We start from the raw sequence: 24,971 nt of genomic DNA, 5'->3' as shown, positions 1-24,971 counted from the left end.
TTAATATTCCAACTAATAAATCGAATTGAGACTAAGTTACCGACATTGGGACACACCATGATAAATTAGTGAAAATATTGAAATAAAATATCAGGTACAACAGGTCCAGATACAACGTAACCCTCAACCATAATCGTTCAAAAGTGAAAAGGCACACATTATAATAATGAAAACCACATTTAACAAAAAACAAATGGGGAAGGAAAAAAAAAGAAAAAGGAAGGAACCTAAACCCCTGTGCTGATCAACTAACCCGAGAGAGATCATGTGCCATATTTAGCGATATGTGCAGTCACACTGACAATGCACATTATTTACTCACCCGAGGGAGATTACCAGGCAGGCGGGAGTCATTTCTGAGTGAGAGGGTTCGAGTCATTTGTGTTACAGACAGTCAAGAGGGCATCAGTGCGTCTGTCATTATGGAACGGAAGGCGCAGGGGCGTCTTCGCTGACTTGTGATGAAGGTGCCGCTTGCCGAAAGATGTACTTTGCGTATGCCATGGCTTCGTCGGCATTCTGAAACTGCCTCTCAGTTCCATTATGCTTTATGAAGAAGCGCGATGGGTAGATGAGACCATATTCCTTGATCCCACGATCACGGATGAAACGTTTCACTTCTCTATACTTCAGCCTAGCCTTGGCCACAGCCTGGGGGAGATCTTCGTTTATGTAAATGACGCTTCCGTTGTAGTGGAGGGGGCCTGCTTCTCTGGCACGTCTCATGACATCAACACGGTCTTGATGGTAGTGCAATTTTGCCACGATAACGCGAGGGTTACCCCCCACTCCTCTTGTTTGTAAACCTCTGTGCGATCTGTCAATCACGATGTCTCGGTCCAAGCCCAAAACCTCTTTTAATAGCTTGGAAACTGCTGTTGGTGAGCTTAAACCTGCCGTTTCAGCTACTTTTGCAATTCTTATGTTGTCTCGTCTCATTCTTCCCTCTAAGTCCAAGGATTTCGCCTGTAAACTTGCCACTTCTGTCTCTAGTTTACTTATTTTCGTCTGCGCCACGGTCATTTCGTCCGAGCACGCCGACAGGCCTCTTTCCATTTCCGCCACAGTCGTTTTCATCTCCTCCACATCAGAACGTATTGTTGCGGTATTCTTTGCCACTTCTGTCTTAAGTGAGTTTAACTCGGACCTGACACTGTCAAATTCCTTAGCCATCACAGCAGTTAATTCAGACCTGATCAAGGCGGCGATGTCATTTTTCAGTGAAGAGAGGATTTCAGCTTTCATGTCTGCGGGGTCGGACATTGTGTCAGGAGTCCGAGAGGAGTGGCTTCCCTCCTGGGTAGGAGAGGCACTCGAGACCGCGGCTGTAGGCTTCGGTGTGGGTGTTTATTTGGTGGCCGTGGCGTAGCTAAACTTCCGTAGATTATATTCCATAAAGCAGGCAGGCCGGGATACAACTAATGTATCTTGAAGGTAACAGGTTTGGCGATACTTTACGATATTTTTTAAGGTTGAGTTGTGTTCAGAAATAACTTTTTAAACAGATTTTGGCGCAGCTCGTCAAACACACAACCTACTCCATTTCCTGCTCGTTAGCGCCAGTACCTATTTAAGTATTTATCTACCATCTAGATCAGTGGTTCTCAACCTTTTCAACACCCCAAAATAATTATATTTGAAGGGACTCCCGCCCTGACAAGCACTTGGAATTGCAGAGTTGAGGCACTTTTCACTCCAATTTCAGTTTGAACCTGGTGAAAAATTACATTTTCAAACGGAATGGATAATCTAATAATACCCAAAGCACCCAAGAAGCGGTAGAAGAATGTAGATCAGGGGTTCTCAACCTGGGGGCCGCGACCCCTCGGGGGGTCCCGAAATGATTTTGGGGGGTCCCCAAATTATAAAAAATAAAATATTTTTGGCTGGGGGGGGGTCTGATTATATCTGGTTTCAGTATTTATTTATGATGTATTTTCTCTATTATTGAGGTTATTGTAGAGGTCAATTTGTATTGGTGGTGGGGAGGGGGGCGGGGGTAGGGGTCATGGCCAAAGCATTTTTGAAGGGGTTACAGCCAAAAACGTTGAGAACCCCTGATAGAAAAATTATGATAAAGTTGAAGCTGCATTATCTTGTGGAGGGTGGGTGATGATATTTCAATATAGTTTGAATTATTTAGATTTTTGGAAAAGGTGCCTGTCCCATGCTCGGCTCCAGGATGACTGAGGGGTCAGTTGAAAATGACGAGGGGGCACATCTCATTTTTATATACCGTAGTAAAACATTATGTACTTAAAACCTAAACTGAGGGGGCAGAATTTGCAATTGAGGGTGCCAGGCCCCTTTGGCACCCCCGTGGTGCTGGGCATGGTCTGTCCTTAATGCCCTTAACACAGACAAACTTCACTATAAAACGTTTGTACTTACCCTCTTGATAGGCCCCATCTGCCATCACAAGGTGAAGGATGTTGGGGTACAAGTGCTGGTGCTCAGTACCCAGAATGCTCAGCACCAGACTGGAGCCCAGGTCGATATTCTCGTCCTCGTCTTCGTGGATTGCCTTCAGCGAAAAACAAGGACAACAACAGTTAAACTAGTGGTTCTTCTCAAAGTGAAGTCCGGGGACCGCCAGGGGTCCTGGAGGGGGTTCCCAGCAAAATTAGTCAACATAAAATAAAATCAGTTTAACCACTTTAACCTGAGATCAGATTCAAAAAATGTCTTCTACATCCTGAAAAAGCTATGTTTCGATGTCAGTCGTTCTTCGATTTTTCAAGAATAGCAGACCTACAAGATCTGCTATTTTCCAATAGCTAAAGCATAACATAATGCTAACACCAAAAGGGGTTCCCGCCCAAAATGGGTAAACCCTATACATCGACCTTTGGAAAGTACAGGCTCACAACGCATCATCACGGCATCGCTGTTATTTTCAAAACATCTTGAAATTTGAAAAATATTTGCAGATGGGGGTCAATGTCCAAGTAGTACATATACATTTGGGGGTCCTTGACATGAAAAGGTTTGAGAATAACCGAGTTAAACAACAACACGCCACCTGGCGGTTCACAGGGAGCTAACAAAACAAAACCGCTCACCTTAATTTTGTTGTAGGCCTCGATGAAGTTCTCAAAGCCCATCTGCTGCTCCAGGTTGAAGCGGAGCTCCTCAAGGCGGCTGAAGATGCTGTCGTGGTGTTCGACCGCTCCGCTCTCCTCCTCTCCGCTGCCGTCTGTGTTTTATAAACACACGCACACATAAAAAACACCGTTAGAATATTTTATTGCATGCTGCTTACCAGATGTCAGCGATAATCCATCGACAGGCAGAAGGCCCGCGGACAATTTGGATGAAAAATCGCCAGAGCAAACGTGCATGTGCTGGTGGAACAGCCAGTTAGTACACTGACCATATCCTCACTGTGAGTGGAAATCTCGTATCTCCATATTATTATTACTAGACCGGTGCCTGGCTGTAGAGCACCGCTGGAAGACATCCATGCCCCACCCGGCTATGCAATACCCTTTGTACCCGTGTCAAGTACCCATCTGTCTGTGTTCCTTTTATGTCCATATATGGAGATTTCTGGATCTGTCTCTCTGTGTCCCTTTATTCCTATATATGGAGTTCTGTGTCAGGCATGCCCAACTATGGAGTGTTGTGATGTCAGAACGGGCAGCGGCCTTTTGTGGCGTTTCTGGACAACCGTGGTTTCCGGCCAACTCGACATTGGGCACTGCACTCCCTGTGGGGGTGTGGAACGTGTGTGTCAAATAGTGTTGAAGTCGGAGGGGCAAACAGTTCTCGAGTTACGTGGATTACAGCCGTACACATGTACGTGCAGAGACATGGTGCAATTATAGATAGAATATATTTCTTTGCGGTCATACTTTGTGTCTCTGTGAGTTTTAACGTCGCATGGATCCGAGTTGGAACAGAACTACTGTCTTGTCTTTTGCATCTGACCTGGCTTTCCGGTCTTTAGACAGACATTTTTAATATGTTTATTGTTTTGCATGTGCACCCACTATCAAGTACATGACGAACAGATAAAACACATTAAATCACACATTGGAACGGTTAGCACTGCTCAGATCAGCTATTTTCAGCATAATTTAGTCAAATGAAAAACAAAATTGTGAAAAGAGTAGAATACATATACACCGGTATATACAAATCTTCTCTTATGGAGGTCCCTGGCACAAAATCTTTTCAGATCAGGGTTTCGCGGCCCAAATACATGATCAACTTTGGGGACCATGATGGACATGAAACAAATCCAGAGATCCAGCGCTCCAATACTGGAGGTGTGTGCTGTGAACCAAGGTTCTCTCACCTGAATGCCACTCCTCGTTGAGCTGGCTGTTGCTGCTGTGATGCTCCTCCCCCCCATCCCCATTGGTCAGCAACTCCCCGGCCTCTTCATCACCGGGGCTGCCGTTGGAGCCTCCTTCTTCCTCCTCCTCATCATCATCATCCTCCTCCTCCTCATCGTCCTCCTCATCGTCTTCATCATCATCATCCACGGCCATCCGTTGTTCATCTTCATGTTCATCTTCCTCCTCCGCCGCAGCCCGCTCTGCACCAGCCCCGCCCCCGCCAGGCCCCGGCTCCACCCCCAGGGTTCCTAAACAAGAATGGAATGTCTGGAAAAGTATGGAATATAATTTGAGTATAATTTCCAGGTATGGATTAAGTAAGAAAAAAACAACATGGAAAATGGCAAATTTCATGACATTAAATGTCTGATAGTAAACAATGTACTTGTATGTGCTCAGAGTAGGAAGTAAACACAACAATGTTTATACACAGATGTCAAACATGGTCTGAAAAATATAATGCGAATTCAGAATGGAAAAAGTATGACATTTTGAAAAGTAAAATGTGTGTAAACCCTGTGCACCTCGTCCTCGCCGGGGTTCCCGTTAAAGTCTCCTGCGTCATCGTTCTCGTCCTCCGGAAGGCTTCTGCCGAACTGTCCCTCCTCCTCCTCCTCCTCTTGCAGCAGTCGCTCCATGGAGGCCCTGAGCTCCCGCAGGTCCTCATCCTCAAACACCCTGTGGAGGAGCAAGACTAGGGTTGGGATCCGGGAACCGCAGGGAGAAGAAACCCGAGGAACCGGATCCAACATCGACAAACCAGAATCGGTTCCATCACATTTGGAACCGTTTCTAGAACCGGGTTCTATCACACTGCCATGAGCTGGTATTTGGACTTCACAATCGGCTATAAAATTACAATAAGAGTGTTTATCAAACTTTTAGGTGAAGGTGATTCAATATGCATGAGCCTTTAGGCCCTAAAGTTAAACCATATACTTTAATTGACCAGATCCCCAAGAGCTACACTAGGACCCCTCCTGTTTTTGCAGTACACTAAATATCTTAGCCGAAAATAGCCGATCCACAAGCTCACAGCAAATGTTAGCCCCAATAAAAGGATTCTAGGGTCATACACTAGTTGTCCCTTTCTCCTTTGAAGTGCTGATAGGATGTGTAAGGTTATGCGTTTAGGTTAGGGTTGTGTGTTTTCTTACTCCTCAGTCTCCGATTGGTCGTCATCCTTAGCAGCCTCGTCCAGGTCCTCTACGCCCAGGTTCCCGTCCAGGGGTCCGGCAGCGTGGCGGACCCCTGCCCCCGTCCCGGTGGGGTCCTGCTGCTGAGGGCTGAACGGAAGGCTGAGGTCCGGTAGTGAACACGTTCTCAACATGATCTGACATAACACAGTACAAACACACACATACAGTAACTGTTCTGATGAAGGGCTGCGACAGTTAATCAAACTAATCAATTTCATCAATATGAAATATAAGCCGGATGATAGTTACAGATCAAATAGTAAACTCAGCAAGGCAGATGGCTTCTTGGTTAGAGTGGGTGACAATATTATCACACGAAAAGATCAAATTACCTACCTAGGTTCCATCCTGGAGGCCAATCTTTCCGGTGATAAAATGGCCACCAACGTAATCAAAAAAGTCAATCAAAGAACAAGATTCCTTTACAGGATCTCCTCACTGGTCAGCAAAAACACCTTGAAGACCTTAACAGGAGCCCTCGTACAAGGTTTCTTTGACTATGCATCCACCTCTTGGTACCACAGCACCTCAAAGGCCCTTAAAACAAGGCTCCAGACCTCCCAAAACAAACTGGTCAGGCTCCTACTTGGCCTCACCCCCCGAACCCACCTCACCCCTGCCCACTTTGACAGGCTGGGATGGCTTAGGGTCGACGACAGAGTACAGCATCTTGCAATGGGTCTGGTCCACAAGATTCGATACACCACCAAGATACCCATGTACCTGTCTAAATACTTCCTTAATGTAAACGAAGTCCACACCCACAACACCAGAGGGAGTGCAACAAACCATGTACAACCCAGATTCGGCACAAACAAGGGACTAAATTCTTTTCGCTCCTATGCCACCAAAATGTGGAACGCCCTACCAACAGTCATTAAGACATGTGAATCCCTTGACTCCTTCAAAACCGCTCTCAAAGGGCACCTACGGATGGCTGCAATTCGAAACTGGCCTCTGTAAAATCTGAATCGAACGAATTGAACAATGTGGACCCTGTTGTAAACAAGTGTAATGCTTAATTGGGTCGTCCACTCACAGTTGACAGTCTTTGTATTGAGTTTGTGCTTAAAATGTACTGTAAATTCTACAAACTGTTAATAAATATTTCAATCAATCAATCAAAAACAGGAGTGCATACGGTATGGTGTGGGATATATGTAAGGTTATCATATAAACACAATCATTGCTCAGATAACAGCACTGACTGTCTTCGATCCTGTATTCAAAGGCTTCTGTTGAAAGTAAACTTTTTAGTTGCTCATCAGTTCCAAAAAAATATTCATAGAATAATCACAGAGAAAATAATAAATATTATATCTATAAAAAACAAAGAGCTCTTTTCATTAAAATCACAGCCAGTGAGATTTAGAAAACCACAGCACCAAGAAAAACTTGTCTTAACGCCAGAGCAATAATCCCCAGCGGTCTCTTGGGGCTAGATTGAACCGCGGCCAAAAGCTGTCCACAGACATGTATGCTCAGACGGAACTATTTCAACAAATCTGATTTGTTTTTTCTTTTCTCTTTGTTGTTTTTATTCATGAACCGGAGGACAAATGGCTGTGGCAGGGAGTGTGTTCGTTCGTGCATGTGTGCATGTAGGCGGTAAGGGAGGGCCATGGAGAGGCCGGTGGACTGGCCCCCAGTATGGTGACACAACAGACACGTGGAAAAATTGCATTAGTAACGCTTGGTCTTCAGGCACTGCCCTGGCTGACAAACGCGCACGCATCGGAAATAGCGCATCTGTAATCTAGCTAACAGACTCCACACACGTATCGCTCATCGATCTGCAACTCACGAGTCACTTTGTGAGCTTGTAGATCATCTATTTTCAGTGCATTAGCACAATACGGGCACGCACAGAGCCGTGCACGCTCTACAGCACAGTCAGACACAAGCTCATTTTCTCTCCCTCTCTCTGTATATAAATAACGTTGAGCTGAGTGGTGCGCCTCTGCGTCCCTGATGGAGGTTGTGTAGGATGCAGAGGGTGATGGATGCTCTGCTCTCTCTCTCTCTCTCCTATCAGAGATTCCACTGTTTTGCAGACCAAGTGATTAATAGCGCTGCATGGCTCCGTTCCAGGTCCACCTCATTAATAAAAACAAAGACTGATGAAAAGACCTAAAAATACCTCCACCTACCAGTGTTCACTATGCGCACACGCAAACGTCAAACCCCCCGTCCCTAACAACCTCCGAAACAGCTGGTCACCCGTCACCCATCCCCCAACCCATCGCTGGAGTATGGTCTCACGGGTCCCATAATGCAGCGTGATATTTGCCAGGATTGCTGACCATGCATCAGGTGAGAATCTAGCAAAAAACGAGACTCATTGTGTGGTCATGTTTGCTCTGGGAACGTGGGACTGCCTGAGGGGACCGGACCTTATTGTTTATTCAGTCTCCCAACACTCCTTCTAAACACACCTGTTGGAGTGCCTGGTGGCTCAGCCAGTTAGTGCTCAGACCATTATGCTCCTGCGTGAAAGGAGGACCCGGGTTCGATTACAACCCCCATCTTATCTCGTACGTCTGTCGTCTCTCTCTTTGCCCTTGGGTTCCTGTCCATCTTCTAGACTGACCTACCTTTCTGAAATAAAGCATACAAATGATCCCCCCCCCACAAAAAAACTCCTAACCTAAAAAAAACCCCCTCCAAACCTCTCAATGTGTAGCAGCATGTTCATAACACAACTTTGATGAAATATTTCATTAAAATGAAGTGAAAAACAGGAATACTACAGCGCTGTACAGAACCTTTCCGCCTCCCCGGGCGCTCACCTTGGGGTTGTTGGCGTCGAACATGCCCGTGGAGAGGCCGATGAGCAGGGCGTTGTGATGTTTGGAGCGGAGCGGCGAGACGGAGCGCGAGCGTGAAGCCAACGAGGACGACGACTCGTCGATGGAGGACTGGCCTGACAGGAGGCCCAGGGCGGCGGCACGCCGGTGGGCCGGAGAGCACAGCTTCATGAACAGAGGCTCCCCGCAGACTGGTACACCTACCGGGGGAAGGGGAGGGAAGTGAACTGTCTTAACCACTTAAAGCATTATACTTTCTTTACAGAGGTCCCCCAGGGGCCTGTACCAAGTCCCCTCCTTTTGTCTGTCTACACACCGTAACCAAGGGCCCCATCTTGTGTGACCTGCCCTTGGGGCACAGGTCTCCACCAGGGCAGGTCAGGATGTGGCCTCCTGGCGCAATAGGTCAATGTGAAAAGGCTTTCTTCTTGCGTGTTGGATGGCAATTGGATGATTTGAGGCGTTCCAAAAATGTGTTTTGCAAAAATCTACCTGTTAGTGGCGCTATAACAGGCCAATGTGAAAACGGTGGGATATATTCCTCAGCCTAGTAGGAAAGTCTGTGAAAGATTTCACGTAAATTGCACGCTGCGTTCATGATTTGAGGCTTTATGTTCTAAACGGGCCAATCCTGTTAACTTTGAATGCCAATGTTAGCCAATTAGGATGGAATATGAAATATCGGACAGATCCATCTTGACTACATGACTATAGAGACAGTGTGTAACGGAACGATTTGTGGGATTTTTTTGGACAGAAACTTTTTTCAAAAGTCGGCCTCCTGGTGGTGCTATAACAGGCCGTTCTAGAAGATTTGGGGCAGAGGGTCATCGTTGGCATCCAGGGAGTGTGCGTGCTAAATTTGGCACCGACCGGGTGAATGGTGCCGGAGATTAGCTGGTAACGGACGGACGGGTGGGCAGGCGGGGACAGACAGAGAGACAGACACACAGACACACACAGTGCAAAACATACTCTCTCCCCATGCCTTCAGCCTGGTGGAGACAATAATAATAAAGAAATAGCTGATCTACTGTACAAAGACACGTTGTGAGCTTGTAGATCGGCTATTTGAATTAAAACAAGCAAGATAGTGCCCCAAATGTCTACACCAGAAATAGCCAATTGTGAGCTTGCAGATCTCATATTTTTGCAGAATGTTTGTCTATTAATTACATGCCAAGAATAGGGATGATAGAGTTTATGTGGCAAATGGCTGTGCTCACATGCAATTCACAATATAGGCAATTACTAGACTAGTAGTCTAATCCAGATTAATTTAAATTTTAAGGTGTAAAATAATAGTCAACGGCATGAACTCCAGTCCACCAACCACAGGGTGAGTGGCTGAGTGAATAGTGAAGAGAAAACAACTAAATCCTTCTGTATAAAGCAGTGGTTCTTAAAGTCAGGTGTGGGGACAACCCAGGGGTCCTTGAATGGGTTCCAGGCGGTCCCCAGCAAAACGAGGAACAGTTTAATTTCACTATTCACTTATTCCACCAGTTAGAAGCATTTAGAATAGATTTTAATGTTATTACTACCTACAGTAGAGACGGTTTAGAATGATGTACTAACAACAATACTTCCTAGTAACACATCAATCTGGGGTTACTTGACATGAAGCAAGAGAACCATTGCTATAATGCAACAAGAATACCAGGTACACTTCGTCTACATAAACATACATAGCAATTGTGGACAAGTAAACAGCATGCATCTAAATAACATACATAGCATATTATGTGAACAAGTAACCAAGATACAGTACATCTCGATAACAGATCTAGCATCCATCTAAATAGGCAGCTACGTATGTCGTATGTACTGATAACTGATACATAGAAATAAGGAGTGCTAGGGGTTGAGGTCAAGTCTCTGAAGAGATTCGTTTTCAGACTGTGGTGAAAGATGAGAAGTCAGTCTGCACGCAGACAATATTTATTCAAATCACAGCCTTGATGCTCTACAGAAAGAAAATACTTCAGTGTTTGTCTGTGTGCTGCTGGACTATGCAGATATAATCTATGGGTGAGCCACAGCTACAACCTTGAAACCAATAGATGCTGTCTAGCTCTCAGCATTAAGATTCATCACTGGTAATATGGGTGGTGTCTTTCCGGTTATCATTTAATGTAAGGAACCCAAAAAAAAAAAAACTGTTGATGTTTCTGTCCTATTGTATGTCTTGTTTGTTTTTGGTGTCTGTCTTGCATATTCAAAAATTCCAAAATAAAGAGTTTAAAAAAAATAAAAAATAAAGATTAATCACTGGTGAAACTCCTATAAACCAGTCTCTCTTTTGTGTAAAGGTTGGCAAGACCATCACTGGTATTTATCAGAATGCAGGGATTATTACACATTTATGAGTTAATTTTATTTGGTCTAAATCTGTTTTGAACTTGTGTAACATATTCATGCATGCGGAATCAGTGTGGTAAATCCAGTCTTCTTACGATTTTAATTTCAATTTGTCTTGGCATTTGAAGAAAAAAGGACACCTGTGTTAGCTCCCTCTCAGACACAGCAGCTCATTCCAAGGGCAAACTTTGGCTGAAACGGTGCACATGTTGGCTAAATCCTTAACAATAACCATGACAAGATTCTTTACTTATTTCACCTGAAGCAGTTACAACTGAAACCATATTCCTGTGGTAGGGGGCATTTTGTAACGAGACACAATCTAATAATAACAGCAAGGCATCAAAGTAATGATAGCAAGTCACTAGGGATGCTCTTCATGAGTGAATCGGTAGCTTCAGTGTGGTTTGTCGATACATACAGTACAAATAGTGAATGGAACAGGGACCGCCGATGGCCTAGTGGTTAAGGTGCATACTACCACATATAAGCTCTAATGCTGCAGAGTTGTGGGTTTCCTGTTTCCTATCACTATTCTACTAGACTATCCAATAAATGCAGAAAAAGCCCCCAAAATACACAGTATAAAAATAATTAAGAGTGAATGGAATGGCTACTTCTGCTTCTACCATCGCAGAGGCACAGAAGCAACATACTATGATGACATGACGATATTCTGACTTAAATCTATGCAACACAAGCTTCTAACAAAAGAAAGGTTCTACATTTCATGTCCATAGTGACGTGAGCTACGATTGGCCTACGTGTGTGTGGACCTACACATGCAGCTTAATAATTTTAACCTGGTATTGAAAAACACAGTTCATCATTGTCTCAACGAACAGAAACAAAACCCTGTTCTACACTTTTGACAATCAACACCATCTACTCTCCAACTAGGTTCACAGAGAACAAATCCTCTTTCTCAGGAACGCCCTGCTAAAAATGCTGAAATGCTTTAAAAGAATGTTTAAATGCTTCAGCATCAGACAATATTACTATACAACAGGTTAGTATAAACATGATATGATGTAACGATCATTCACATGTAAACAAAGTCTGCAGGTAGACTCACCATTCTCTGCTTTCGGCTCTGCCTCCTTGGTCTCTGCTGGTCTCTCAGTGCCCTCTGGTGGCCTAAAAAAAACAATGAATTCCAATTTATCTCTATTATGTGCAGGGTTTATGCTGTCAGTAAGCCTACTACAGTAATGCTGGATGGCTGAATGGTCCAGACTCACGCTGGCTGCTGGCTGCGCTGCTCCCAGGCCTGCTGTACCGCGACGGGGGGTTGATGTGAAGCCAGCTTGGGGCACTCCTCCTCCAGAGCCACTGCCTCCAGGTCTGCTGGTTCTGTTAAGTATTCAGGTCAGGGGTGAATGACACATTTATCAATGTTTTTTTTATTATGTTTATTGTTTCCTATTTATTTTTTCTCCCACATTTAATTGTCAATGCCAATTCCTGATTCCCTGTGTATGGCTGGTAGTTGGTACAAGTGAGAGCACAGACAACCACATGTCTCCTCTGATACTGTACGTGTGACATCAAGGCCGCTTCTTGTGAGAGATTTCATCAGGAGGACGTATCAGATGCGGAGGAACACCCATCCCCCCAGTTCCACACCCCACTGAACAGGCACCCTGACTTTACGCCTGCACCGCCTGAAAGCTTAGCTGGAACATCTGATCGTTATCTGGTCCGTTGACAAGCACTTATTTCATTTTATTAGGCACATACATGCTTATTGATAATAGGATCAATATAAGTAAATTAATATGATAAGCCTTCAACAGGAGTAGCTTTTTCATAATTATCACACGTCATTTTCACCTACAGTAGGCCTATACGTGATAGGTGAATAGGTAAAATATTAATTAATAGTTCTCACCATGAAACTTCCCCAGTTGATTACTTAAACAAAGACAATGATTTATTGTATTACCCATTTTTTTAAATTGTAATATGCAATTATTTAAATATGCAAATTAAATTAGGCATTATGGAGGAAATATGAAAAACAATATGAAAAAGCTACTACTGTGAAAGGGTTATCATATATGCATACATTTTGGGTTTTGCCCACTCAATTCATAATTAACGTTCCAATTTTGGAGGTCTGGCTCATGGACTAAAAACTGGTTCTGAACTGAACTGGTTCCCAACCGGTTGAAAAGGTGTCACTGTACTGTACTGTACTGTACTGTACTGAGTCTGTTTGATTGAAACTGTTCATTGGCCTTGATTCTTCCACACCCGACTACACTTCATTCAACTGTATTCAATGCATTCACATTGCATTGATCCGTATCAGAGTACACTTCAATCGGTCCCAAGAATACTATACCTCCATGCGGTCCCGGCTCCCGGGAATGGTTGGGTGATCCGCTCCAGGGAATGGTACGCAACATTCACACTACCACAACATCTGCCAAGTGGTCCCAAGTGCGCACGTGGGACCATAGTGTGAATCTGCCCCAAGTGTATATACTAACCCTGGATGTCTGTGAGTCCAGGTGGCAACAGTAGCCGGTTCTCCGCCTCAGGAACAGGGTCCTGCCGAACTGAGGCCTCAGGAACAGGAACAGGGTCCTGCCGAACTGAGGCCTCCGTCGTAACCAAAACGTCTTCCTGACCGTGAGCCCTGGGGCTCTGAAGCACAGCTGCTTGGTGGGGCTCTGCTTGGTGAGCCCTGGGGCTCTGAAGCACAGCTGCTTGGTGGGGCTCTGCTTGGTGAGCCCTGGGGCTCTGAAGCACAGCTGCTTGGTGGGGCTCGGGAGTCTTCGCTGTGTCTCTAGACGGACTCGGTCCTGCAGGCGCCGGCTTAGACTTGTCTGTCGGAGAACATGTGGGGATATTACGACAGCAGCTGCTAAAACATAATCAATGGTGGTGCATTACGATCTAAAAGCCCCTCATTTATCTGTTTAAGGTTTATGGACTCATGAACTGATGACAGAGTACCTGCGAGCCCTGTAACCACACACACTTTTACAGTACTAAATATGTACAAGACACACAACTTCTACTGTTACCACAATTGCTGTGATTGTTCATTAATGTACATTGTCCCATCTAGATAAATATTGATGTGCATTGTCCCCATCTACATAAACAAAGTAAATTAAGGAACTGACCCATGTTCAGCATCTGTGTGAACGGCTGCAGCTCGGCCTCCCCCAACGCTTTCAGCACCTGAGAGTCTGGACTCCGCCCCCAAGCCTTCCTGGGACCTTCGTCCTGAGGGGCCCCCATCCTGATGACCTCTTCGTCCTGAGGGGCCCCCATCCTGATGACCTCACCCACCGTGTGCTCTGAGAGGTACATGTACCGTTCAGTGACCTTTCAGTTCACTACACATGTGTTACATGTTGACTCAGTACACTACACAGGCAAGTTGTTGGCCAGACTAACATCACTGCCCAGGGCCTTTTTTTCTCTGCTGTGTCAGATGTGTCTGGTTTACAGACTAGTTGTTGTCAGAATGCAATATTTTACTTTCAAAACAAATAGCAATAGTGTCGTTTTCTGATCTTTTTTAATCTTGCCTCCGACTACTCATATAAAAAAAGAAAAAGAACTAAAACGAAGCCTTTCATGAAATAAAAACTACCGTAAACTATAAAAAAAAAAACACATGAAGTCAAAACTACAATAAGCATTTGCTCACAGTACACAGATGTGTTGTTACATGTTGACATTGTGACACTCACCTGCCGTCCTGACGCAGCTCTCCTCCAGTGTTTGCTGGGCGACAGAGAGGACCAGTGGGGCTCCAGCCTCCCACCTCTTCCTGTCTCCACCAGATGGCGGTCTCTCCTCCGGAGACCCCAAGGTGCCTGTGGAGGTGGATACAATGCATCCTGTTAACTCGGTTTTCATTAACAGTACGTTTTAACAGTGGGAGACCAACGGCGAGTGTCGCTTGAATTTCATTGGCTATCGCCCATTCGCCCACTATCGCCGGGCGACGTCGCCCACAAGATGAATTATTTTTATCTTTTCCGCCCACTTTTCGACCATCGCCTGTTCGCCTGCTATCGCCTCTATCGCCAGTAGTTGACATTGACAAATAATGCACTTCCGGAAACTTCGTCTGGCTGTCGCCCGCTGTTAAAACGTACTGTAAGACAGCCATACTGGTTCTCTTTTAGGTTTCCTCTCAAAGGGGAGTTTTTCATTTCCTCTGTTATTGTGTCTCTGTAAAGTAAACAGTATGGTTCTGGCCTACTAAACAGTATTATCTGCCTGCTTAATATGCTGTCTGATGACATTACTTCTGTCTTTGTCTTGACAGGTGTTGGGAAACATTTCTCAACAGAAACATTACATTTAGTAATTGATTTACATTCTGAATTACAATTTAATGTACACTTTGGACAATTAATTAATGCCAATAGGATTACAACTGATTATCACAAGACAATTTCAATCCAACTCAAGCTTTTCACTGTGGGCCAAGATGGACCGATTAGAAAGAAAACGGATACTCAACATACATACAAAACCCTATAAATGAAAAGAATCCCATTTCCAATGAAAAATGTCCAGGGAAATGTATGCCAATACCTGTGTTTGCCACAGTGATTAATGTATTATAACATATCAAGATGAGAATAACACAAGAACCAACCAGATGCGATGCACGTTACTGAACCAGCGATGATGCTGGAGTCCTCTAAAGTCTGCTGGGCCACCGTGAGGACTGGAGCTCCAGCAGCAGGCTCCCACCTCTTCCTGTCGCCTCCTCCGGACGCTGGACGCTCCTCTGTGACGGGCTGCTTCTGTGGGCGGGCAGAGGGTGTGGCTTCCTGGGGGGCGGGGCGTCCGGCTTCCTCTGGGGGTCGGACCGGTCCCTCCTCTGCCGGGTTCTGCCCTTTCAGGTTCTGGTTCAGTCTGCGTAGAATTTCTCTCTTCTGTGACGTTACACAAAACATCAGCCCTGTTTGATCCATTCCAAGTAGGACTGGTATTTTCAGCACGGCGGCTTACAATGACCACAACCAAAAAAGAAACATCTACGGACCCAACTAACCTGGAGCACTGCGGCTGTCTCTGGCGCGTCTTCTTTAACAGGGGAATTCTGCAGAACAAAATGACGGCAGAATATTGGTACAACGGATAAGACGCTATACTACTGTGTGATCCACAGTTTGACGAGACCGTGTTAAAAGTTGTACTACTGACCGCGCCAACACCCTTGAGGGCGGCGGTCATCGATAAGACTGGGGTGGAGGGTTTGGCTACAGGCAGGGCAAGGGCTTTAGCGGAAGGCTCTGGCTGAGGGTTTCCAGGCTGAGGGGTTCTATGCTCAGGGGTTCCGGGCTGCGGGGGTCCGAGTGACGTCTCAGAGGAAGAGGGTGCCGCTGATACACCGGCCTTCAGCCCCCGAGCTATAAGCTGTCACAACACACACAAGCAACATCAATTAGGGTTACACATACACAATCAACAGATTTAAGTGTTAATTAGTTCTAGGTAGATAGCACAAGGGAAATTGGAAGTGATTAAACAAAAGTGGATGAGCAGACCAAATCTACATTGGAACAGTATAACATTTAAGCTTATAAATTGGTACTCTCTCCTGAATATTGACAACCCAGGTCAAAAGATGTATTTTATTAAAGAGTTGTAATGACAGGGGGACCTTACTACTGAACACTCTATGGCGCGTGCACCCCCTGTGGCGTGACATGAAAAGGCTAATGGTGGTGCTATGGTTTTATATTAAATATATGAACATATTATGCCAATATTAGTATATGCAGAATATATGCCATATTCAGGTTCATTTATGCATGTATATATGTGGATATATGCACATATATGTGATTGTGGATATAGGAAATATATATATATCTCTATATAGCTTAAGTGACATTTATGCAGGCGGCCAATTTCAAATATGATAAACATATATGTTGCATAAAAAATAAAATAAATCATATGGCTGCAACAGGGAGCCACGGCCAAAAAGGTTTGGGAACCACTGGCTATAGCAATGATTAATATCTGGATATAGAGCTTTAACCTTTTCACAAAAAACATCACTTGGCTACTTCTGTAAAATAATACATAATTTTAACTAAAAGTCTTGGACTTATTTTAATGAATAATACATTATTTGAACGAATGTGTGTGGTTAGTAGAATATCAGGTATATAGACCCTGGTGTCGGGTAAGAAAACGACTGGTTGACAATGTGAAGTTATTTGAATCAGACTGGATTGGACAGTACTGTAGTTTGTACATCGTTATAATTACAGGAGAGGGAGACAACAGACACAGAACTTAATGATCGTCGCTATAATTGAGAGTTAAATTAACACTCAGGATTTCACAGTGTATTCAAAAACATAGAAGAAAGTACAGCAGATGAAAGGATGGGAGAACTTACATGCTCCTCCCAGGCTTGCTTGTCTCTCTCATGAATTTCTCTCCTCTTCTTCTCCAGCTGCTCCTTTAGCACGGCAGCACGGGCGTTAGCTTGGGCCTGGTAGACATACAGGCAAACAGTATTTAAAAAAGCCATAGAATAATTAAACTTAACACGTTTCCAATAGCCAGAATAAGACGTTATCCTATGGGATGTGCCATTTAAAGCAGCACGCACATGCAGATCAATGGAGTACTTTAGCATCATGGACATCATTATGGAAACTGGCACACATGAGAACGCAGCCAATGACAGACGGTCACATGTGAATGTAACCAATGACATACAGTAACATTTGAAGGCAGCCAATCAGACTGCCAAGACTCACTTTCAGAACCTCAATCTTCTTTCTCCTGAGTTCTGCCTCCTCACTGGACTCCTGACTATCAGAGCCGTCACTGTCATACTGAAACACAACACCAGCCAGGGAGGATGCTGTCATACTCAATAGCACAGTAAAATACAGGAGGATGCTGTCATACTCAATAGCACAGTAAAATACTTGAGGACGGTGTCATACTCAATAGCACAGTAAAATACAGGAGGACGGTGTCATACTCAATAGCACAGTAAAATACAGGAGGATGCTGTCATACTCAATAGCACAGTAAAATACAGGAGGATGCTGTCATACTCAATAGCACAGTAAAATACTTGAGGACGGTGTCATACTCAATAGCACAGTAAAATACAGGAGGACGGTGTCATACTCAATAGCACAGTAAAATACAGGGTGGTGGAGGACGGTGTCATACTCAATAGCACAGTAAAATACAGGAGGACGGTGTCATACTCAATAGCACAGTAAAATACAGGGTGGTGGAGGACGGTGTCATACTCAATAGCACAGTAAAATACAGGAGGACGGTGTCATACTCAATAGCACAGTAAAATACAGGGTGGTGGAGGACGGTGTCATACTCAATAGCACAGTAAAAACACAGGGCGGTGGAGGAGGGGGGGGGGAACTAAATATCACTAACAGAAATACAGCGGATTGACCTTACTTTCTCTCCTCTTAGCCGAGCTTTGATCTCCTGACGTTCGTTGAAGTTCTGCAGTCGGATCCGTCTCAACCTCGCTAGGTACTCCTGGAGAAGAACAGAAAGATGACGTCTTATATGGCCGTAAATAAAGACACAATTGTTTTGTTACTTTCCCCCAATTTAGTCATTGTTCCAGTTCCCTGTGTGTTCTTCTAGTCCCTTGTCACTGCTCCTACAGGTGGTCTTAGGGAGAGCGTCTCCTGTGTTACGAGTAAGGTTGGGATCCATTTCCAGTTTTTATCACACTGTCAGAGCTGGTATGTACAGTAGACTCCTGCTATACAATTAGTAATTACAATACCGGTGGTTCTGAAATGTTTGAATTGCAAGGACCACCATATTGTACTGTAGAAATGGTTAAGGGGACAATTAGGGGAATCTGACCGGTAAGAGGGAATCATTAAAATCCCAACCCTAGTTATGAGTGACATCAAGGCCACTTACATGTCACCTGACAGTGGCGACTTTCACTAGGAGTTTGGAAGACGTTATTCTTCCTAGTTCCACAATCCAGAGAATAGATGCCCTGAGTGACCAACCTGTAGGAGTCTCTAGGGATGTGACAGAGATCACCCTCCACAGACACGGCCAAAAGTGTTTGTTGGAACTTTCTAACCAAGCCGGATGCAACCAATGGAGGACTTAAACCGCTAGTCTCCATGGTGGTGGTGGGCAGGAACTTTACCTTTGCCCGCCCCACCACCTCTGACACAAACACACATCGACAAACAATAAATACACTTATACGGGTTAAGTTTTACATACGTACATGAACTGATAATGATAATAGTCATGTGTACATACTGTAAGCAGGGATAAATAAAACATATCATATGTGTACATACTGTAAGCAGGGATAAATAAAACATAGTAATGATACAAGGGATCAGTCTTTCAGCCAGAGTGAGAACAGCAGTTGACAATGCAATAAAAACATATTTATCGTTTTCCTTCAAATGAAAAATGTTTACATAAAAACCATAGCAAGTGAGGTTATTTGAGGTGGGTAACAGCAATAAAGTACAACAAATACGGTTTAACATGAACAATGAGTATATGCAGTGAAAAAAAACAATTGCCAAATCAATAAACCTGTGACACACACACACTCTAACATGCATCGCGCCGTGCGGGTGTTCGGCCATGGTGTCACCTGGGTGGTATGATTTTTACGGGAGTGTCTGAGCTGAGCGTTGCGCGCACACACACACACACACACACACACAAATGGTGGAGGACAAGGCAGACGAGTGGCGCGGTGTGACAACTGAGACCTGAGCTCCTACCTCCTCTTCTGGGTTGACCCTGGGCCGCCTGTATCCCGCCCGGCTTCCATAGACGGCTGCCAGGTTTTGCCGGGCCCCCTGTTTTACCGTTCAAGTCAACCACACTTTAGAATGAAGTTCCTTCTCACACCTAACTGTCATCACAGTCAGATGTTGGGGCCGCAATATACAAAGTTTAACTATGGTTCATTGATGTTAGCAAAACAAAAAGGGGAAATAAATCATATATCGTACAAGATAATATCTCGTTATATTATCTTGTACGGACAAGATAAAATATATTTTGAATGCATAGCCATTCAGGGGCTCCGTAGTACTGCATTATAAATGTGTAAATTTCCCAGAAAGCAGTGAAAGTCAAAAACCAAAAACCAAATATGAATTTTAGTTTTTTAAGCAATTCTGTGAGAAAAGTGTTCTTGAACGTTATTGTACAGTTCCTAGAGAGTCTAGATCTAGAACACAACGAGTAATATTTTTTGTTCATGTTAAATAACTATATTCAGCTCGGGGTGCCAATTCCAAAATACTGATATTTTTTAAAGCTTCCATCTCTTCGAATATTTGGGTTGAACTGAAGAGTGTGAAGAGATGTGCTACAGTACAGTACATACATCATAGCTGTGCTACAGTACAGTACATACATCATAGCTGTGCTACAGTACAGTACATACATCATAGCTGTGCTACAGTACAGTACATACCAGCTGTCCTTCTGCTCGGACCTTGTTCAGCATGGCCTCTCTCTTCCTCTGTAGGAACTCCTCCACGTGCCTTGAAGAGAACACACTGGGGTCACACTGTGTGTGCAAGCAATCAAGCAAGCAAGAAAGCGTGTGTGCATGAGACACATTTGCACATCTCCAGAACCATTCATCCGATTCGGCTGTATTGTTGAGAACCCACGTTAGTGCATTGTGGAGTGTGAAGTCAATCGCATGTCTCTCAAGAACCCTTCAAGGGGGGGGGGGGGGGGGGGGGGGGGGAGCAGAGACCAAGCAATCTGCCCGTCCCACGAGTTCCTAATGGGCACTGCACTAGTAATAATATATAATAATAATAATAATAATAATAATAATAATAATATATAATTATAAAAGAGACTTGAGTTACGTGGAGTTGTTACTTCACAGACCTGTTCACATGAGCTTGTCTGGAGACGTACTGCAGCCTCTTGACGGAGCTTGGGTGTGGGGAGCGGGCAGGTCCGTTGAGAAGCACCGGGCCTGCTGCAGCAGGTACACACCTTTAAAAAACAACAGCAACACAGGAGTAGGAGTCGTCACATGGCAGCTTGTGATGGACAAAACATTTGCCACAGATATACTATACAAAACTAGAAAAAGTCTCCACCAGGCCAGGTCAGGTTGTGGCCTCCTGGTGACGCTATAATAGGCCAATGTGAAAAGGGTGCCATTTGATATTACGCCTTTGATGGCAATGGAATAGAGAGTATGATTTTCCCATCAGGACACGCCCCCTCATCTAGACTGAGTGTCAAAACATTGAGTGATTTCCAACGAGCGCTTTCAAACTCCAACACTCAACCGTCCTGCGTACCACCTGTTTCTAAATGTCACATAATGCAGGAGGCAGCAAAATGTTGTGTTATTGAAAACAAGCACTTCTTGACAGAAAGTAGCTCATAACGTTTCTATGGTGGATTTTTATGAAACAAAAACTTTGCAGATAGAAAGAGGATAATTCAAGCTTTTCATACAGCTGCAATGTTGGTGAGTTTAACATTGTTTAATGCAATCAGAAATGCACCTGTTGGTGGCGCTATAACAGGCCAATGTGAAAAGTGTGGGATATATTCCTCAGCTTAGTAGGAAAGCGTGTGAAAGATTTCACGTAAATTGCACGCTGCGTTCATGATTTGAGGCTTTTTGTTCAAAACGGGCCAATCATACAAACTTTGAAAGCCAATGTTAGCCAATTAGGATGGAATATGAAATATCTGACAGGTCCGTCTTGAGCACATGACTATAGAGATACTAAACAATTTGCGGAATGTTTGGACAAAATCTGGAGGAGTAATGTGTATTACAAAAGTCGGTCTCCTGGTGGTGCCGTTCTAATTTTTTAATTATAGTATTTCTCTTATTAATTAAATCATTGTCCCATTTACTCTGAAGAAAACACGGGGCCTGGCAAGTAAGTACATTTCGTTGGTGTGATTTTAATTTTAATCAAAGATTTACCATGGACATGGATATGTCTTGCGAGGGACACATTTGTGTCTGTGTACGGACACATTGATGACCCCTGCACAGCAGCAATACAGTCAAACCAAACATTACGCACTCACTGAGCTTGTAAATCTGCTAAAGAAAGAAAAGCAGGTGCGCGTCCTCTGGAAACTGCCCTTGGTTAAGGCAGCTCAGCTTTGAATATAACTTAACTCATAAACCAACTAAATGGAAAAAGCGGCACTCCAAAAATTACTAAATAAAAGATGCAAGACTGGCTCAAATGCACTTTCCCATGTTTATTTGAGAACGCAGGCACGTTTCGGCAAACAGCCTTCTTCAGAGCAGAAGTTCTGCAAAATCTGCAATTTTTGGAAAATTTTCAATCTAATTATGCTTCCGTGCGTATAATGAGATAAAAATAGGGATGCCAGTGCTCGTTAAAGCGAAATTTGGTAGAGGTTTGGGTTGTGTAGTGATTTCACTTTAAGAAGGCAGAGGCCTGGCCTGAACCTACCGAACAGGACTCCTGCCCCCTGCTGGTGATCGATCTCTGCTGAAGTCTTTGGGCTGCAGCATGGCCATCTGGTCCAAAGCAGCGTGGCAGTGTTCATACAGGCCCTGGCCGATGGTGATGGGGGCTGGAGGGGCGCCGTGACACTGAGCTGGCCCAGCCGCCCTGAGACGTCCAGCTCCAAAACACTAGAGGACAGACAGCCCGGATTAAACACTGGTTACAGGAGAACAGAGGACAGACAGTCTGGATTAAACACTGGTTACAGGAGAACAGAGGACAGACAGCCTGGATTAAACACTGGTTACAGGAGAACAGAGGACAGACAGCCTGGATTAAACACTGGTTACAGGAGAACAGAGGACAGACAGCCTGGATTAAACACTGGTTACAGGAGAACAGAGGACAGACAGCCTGGATTAAACACTGGTTACAGGAGAACAGAGGACAGACAGCCTGGATTAAACACTGGTTACAGGAGAACAGAGGACAGACAGCCTGGATTAAACACTGGTTACAGGAGAACAGAGGACAGACAGCCTGGATTAAACACTGGTTACAGGAGAACAGAGGACACAGTCTGGATTAAACCCTGGTTACAGGAGAACAGAGGACACAGTCTGGATTAAACCCTGGTTACAGGAGAACAGAGGACAGACAGCCTGGATTAAACACTGGTTACAGGAGAACAGAGGACAGACAGCCTGGATTAAACACTGGTTACAGGAGAACAGAGGACAGACAGCCTGGATTAAACACTGGTTACAGGAGAACGCATTGTGAGCTAGTGAGCTATTTTCAGCTATGCCTAAAAGAATACAGATAGATTAGTAATACATCATTGTATTAAATTGATTGATTGAATACAAGGAGGTGGTAGAGTCAGACATTACGGCTAAAAGGATAACACACAAAAGTAATGGGGACATGCTTCCTTTGTGGTCCTATGAATTCAATTCATCAACATACTGTAGCATAAGAAATTAGCACAATAATACAAGTCATCAACCAATACAAAACACTATATGTACAAAGGAGATACAAAACACTATGTACAAAAGGAGAGAAAGCAAAAACGGCGGTAGTGAATAACAACCCCATTTGATGGGAATTGATATTTATGTTGATGTTTTTTCAGGCCAATTTTGAAAGAAATTCACATCTTTTAATCATGGATGGTGTCAGGGCATTTTGGTGGCAGAGTAGTAGAAGGATAATGTACCCATTTACCATTTTTTCCACTAAAATAGGGTGGTACCAGATCATGGTCACTCCCTCTAGTGTTGTGGCTGTGGGTGTCACTGACTTTGGAGAAGTAGTTAGACAGGTATGAGGGTATTGCAGGTATAAAACAACTTATTTGATTAGTTCAATGAACCTTTGCACCCCTAAACTTGTTTGTATTCACACTTTTCCCCGCCAACGCACTGGGGACAGAGTCGTGTGTGCGGCCCATGGGATGCTACCACTGATGTAGCGTCACACTGTTTACACTTTACACGCTTGCATGGCCAGACTGTCGCCTCCAACTGTCCCACCCACATTCACAATAACGAATAGTAAACAACACTGCAGACATTCATTGATTGATTGATTTAGGTACATTTCACATGAAATCTAGGGTGGCCAGACACTCAGCGCATAACGATAAGACGTACAGGTCTGACCACCTCTTAATGCAAAAAGCACTGTTTGATTTTACACTTGAGCGGCTCTGGGAGGCTGCTGGAGTGTTGCCATGTCTGTTTATTATAAGCGGCTTCTTTTTCTGTAAAGTTGCTTGTAAATATTGGTAGTTGTACTAGTTGTGGTTGCTTTTCTTGTTTCTAAAGTGGTTATTTGGGCTTTTCTCCTAATGTTGTTTAAACCAGTGATCCTCACACAGCACATTCCCATGTCAAGGATCCCCAGATGAATGCATTTGCCCAACTAAGGACGGCTAATCCAAAATAGCAGATCTACCAGCTCACAATGCATCACATTCATTCATTAAAACTATGAACTCTGACTGCAGGAGGATATATAATGATCATTATAACAATGTGCAAGAAGATATTTAAAAAGGAAGAACTTTATATTTGTGGACAATCAAAATATGTTTTTTTATTTTATTGTGGTGTCATTAGAGGTATATTCAGTGATTTCACTTAATTCAAATATCACTTATTTTTTTGTTTTGTTGTGATAATCCTCTCTACTATAGAGTGTGCTGACCATATAAGGAGTTCCTCCCTGTCCCCAGTTAACCCCTGGGGGTCAAAAAACCTTAGGTTTCGTTTTTGGCTCTCTATCCTGATTGGATTAAAGACTTAGGTCCCAGCCAAAAACGAAACCTAAGGTTTTTTGAGTGAAATCACTGAATATACCTTTAAAATTAATCTGGATATGGCAGACTCACTATGTAGAAAATAAAAACATGGCACTTTATTTAAAATAGGTTACAGACCCCTGTTATATGCGCTTCTTTTGGGATTATTTTTATATACCTATTTACTTGTTTCTATGAGACATGGCAACAGCGCTCTTCACGGCTGCTTTCTTAATAAAATGTTGAGATTAGAAACGGCCATAATTCTTTCATTTCTCAACCTTTAAAAAAAATAAAAACATCTCCATAATCCTCACACCCGATTCAAGTCTTCAATAAAATGCTACGAGCGAAGACCATACCATCGGGGCCACAGCATTACGCAACACAAACTCATTCCTTCATCATGACTTGAATGAATGAAATAAAATATAATAGACGTTATTTTCCCATGTGCTTGTGCAGAGATAGATTAAAAA

General features: G+C 43.9%; 1 protein-coding gene across 1 annotated transcript in view; it reads right to left on the bottom strand.

Moving 5' to 3' along the window:
* nek1 (NIMA-related kinase 1) overlaps positions 1 to 24,971 on the bottom strand; it is a 46,208-nt gene that overhangs the window by 10,066 nt on the left and 11,171 nt on the right. Inside the window, exons 16-37 of the mRNA XM_083766414.1 lie at positions 22,188 to 22,372; positions 20,614 to 20,724; positions 20,183 to 20,252; positions 19,479 to 19,556; positions 18,154 to 18,237; positions 17,475 to 17,552; positions 17,108 to 17,203; positions 15,898 to 16,110; positions 15,746 to 15,793; positions 15,344 to 15,626; positions 14,424 to 14,549; positions 13,848 to 14,024; positions 13,486 to 13,544; positions 13,206 to 13,389; positions 11,952 to 12,063; positions 11,786 to 11,847; positions 8,332 to 8,549; positions 5,501 to 5,676; positions 4,868 to 5,021; positions 4,301 to 4,610; positions 3,063 to 3,196; positions 2,392 to 2,524 (exon numbers count right to left, since the gene is read on the bottom strand). Of these exons, the coding sequence (XP_083622540.1) occupies positions 2,392 to 2,524; positions 3,063 to 3,196; positions 4,301 to 4,610; positions 4,868 to 5,021; positions 5,501 to 5,676; positions 8,332 to 8,549; positions 11,786 to 11,847; positions 11,952 to 12,063; positions 13,206 to 13,389; positions 13,486 to 13,544; positions 13,848 to 14,024; positions 14,424 to 14,549; positions 15,344 to 15,626; positions 15,746 to 15,793; positions 15,898 to 16,110; positions 17,108 to 17,203; positions 17,475 to 17,552; positions 18,154 to 18,237; positions 19,479 to 19,556; positions 20,183 to 20,252; positions 20,614 to 20,724; positions 22,188 to 22,372 (3,091 nt within the window). The remainder of the gene's footprint in view (positions 1 to 2,391; positions 2,525 to 3,062; positions 3,197 to 4,300; positions 4,611 to 4,867; positions 5,022 to 5,500; positions 5,677 to 8,331; positions 8,550 to 11,785; positions 11,848 to 11,951; positions 12,064 to 13,205; positions 13,390 to 13,485; positions 13,545 to 13,847; positions 14,025 to 14,423; positions 14,550 to 15,343; positions 15,627 to 15,745; positions 15,794 to 15,897; positions 16,111 to 17,107; positions 17,204 to 17,474; positions 17,553 to 18,153; positions 18,238 to 19,478; positions 19,557 to 20,182; positions 20,253 to 20,613; positions 20,725 to 22,187; positions 22,373 to 24,971) is intronic.

Source organism: Protomyctophum parallelum (genome assembly GCF_964188405.1).
Source record: "Protomyctophum parallelum genome assembly, chromosome: 6".
NCBI classification, from domain to species: Eukaryota; Metazoa; Chordata; class Actinopteri; order Myctophiformes; family Myctophidae; genus Protomyctophum; species Protomyctophum parallelum.
This window is presented reverse-complemented; position numbering and strand designations above follow the sequence as displayed.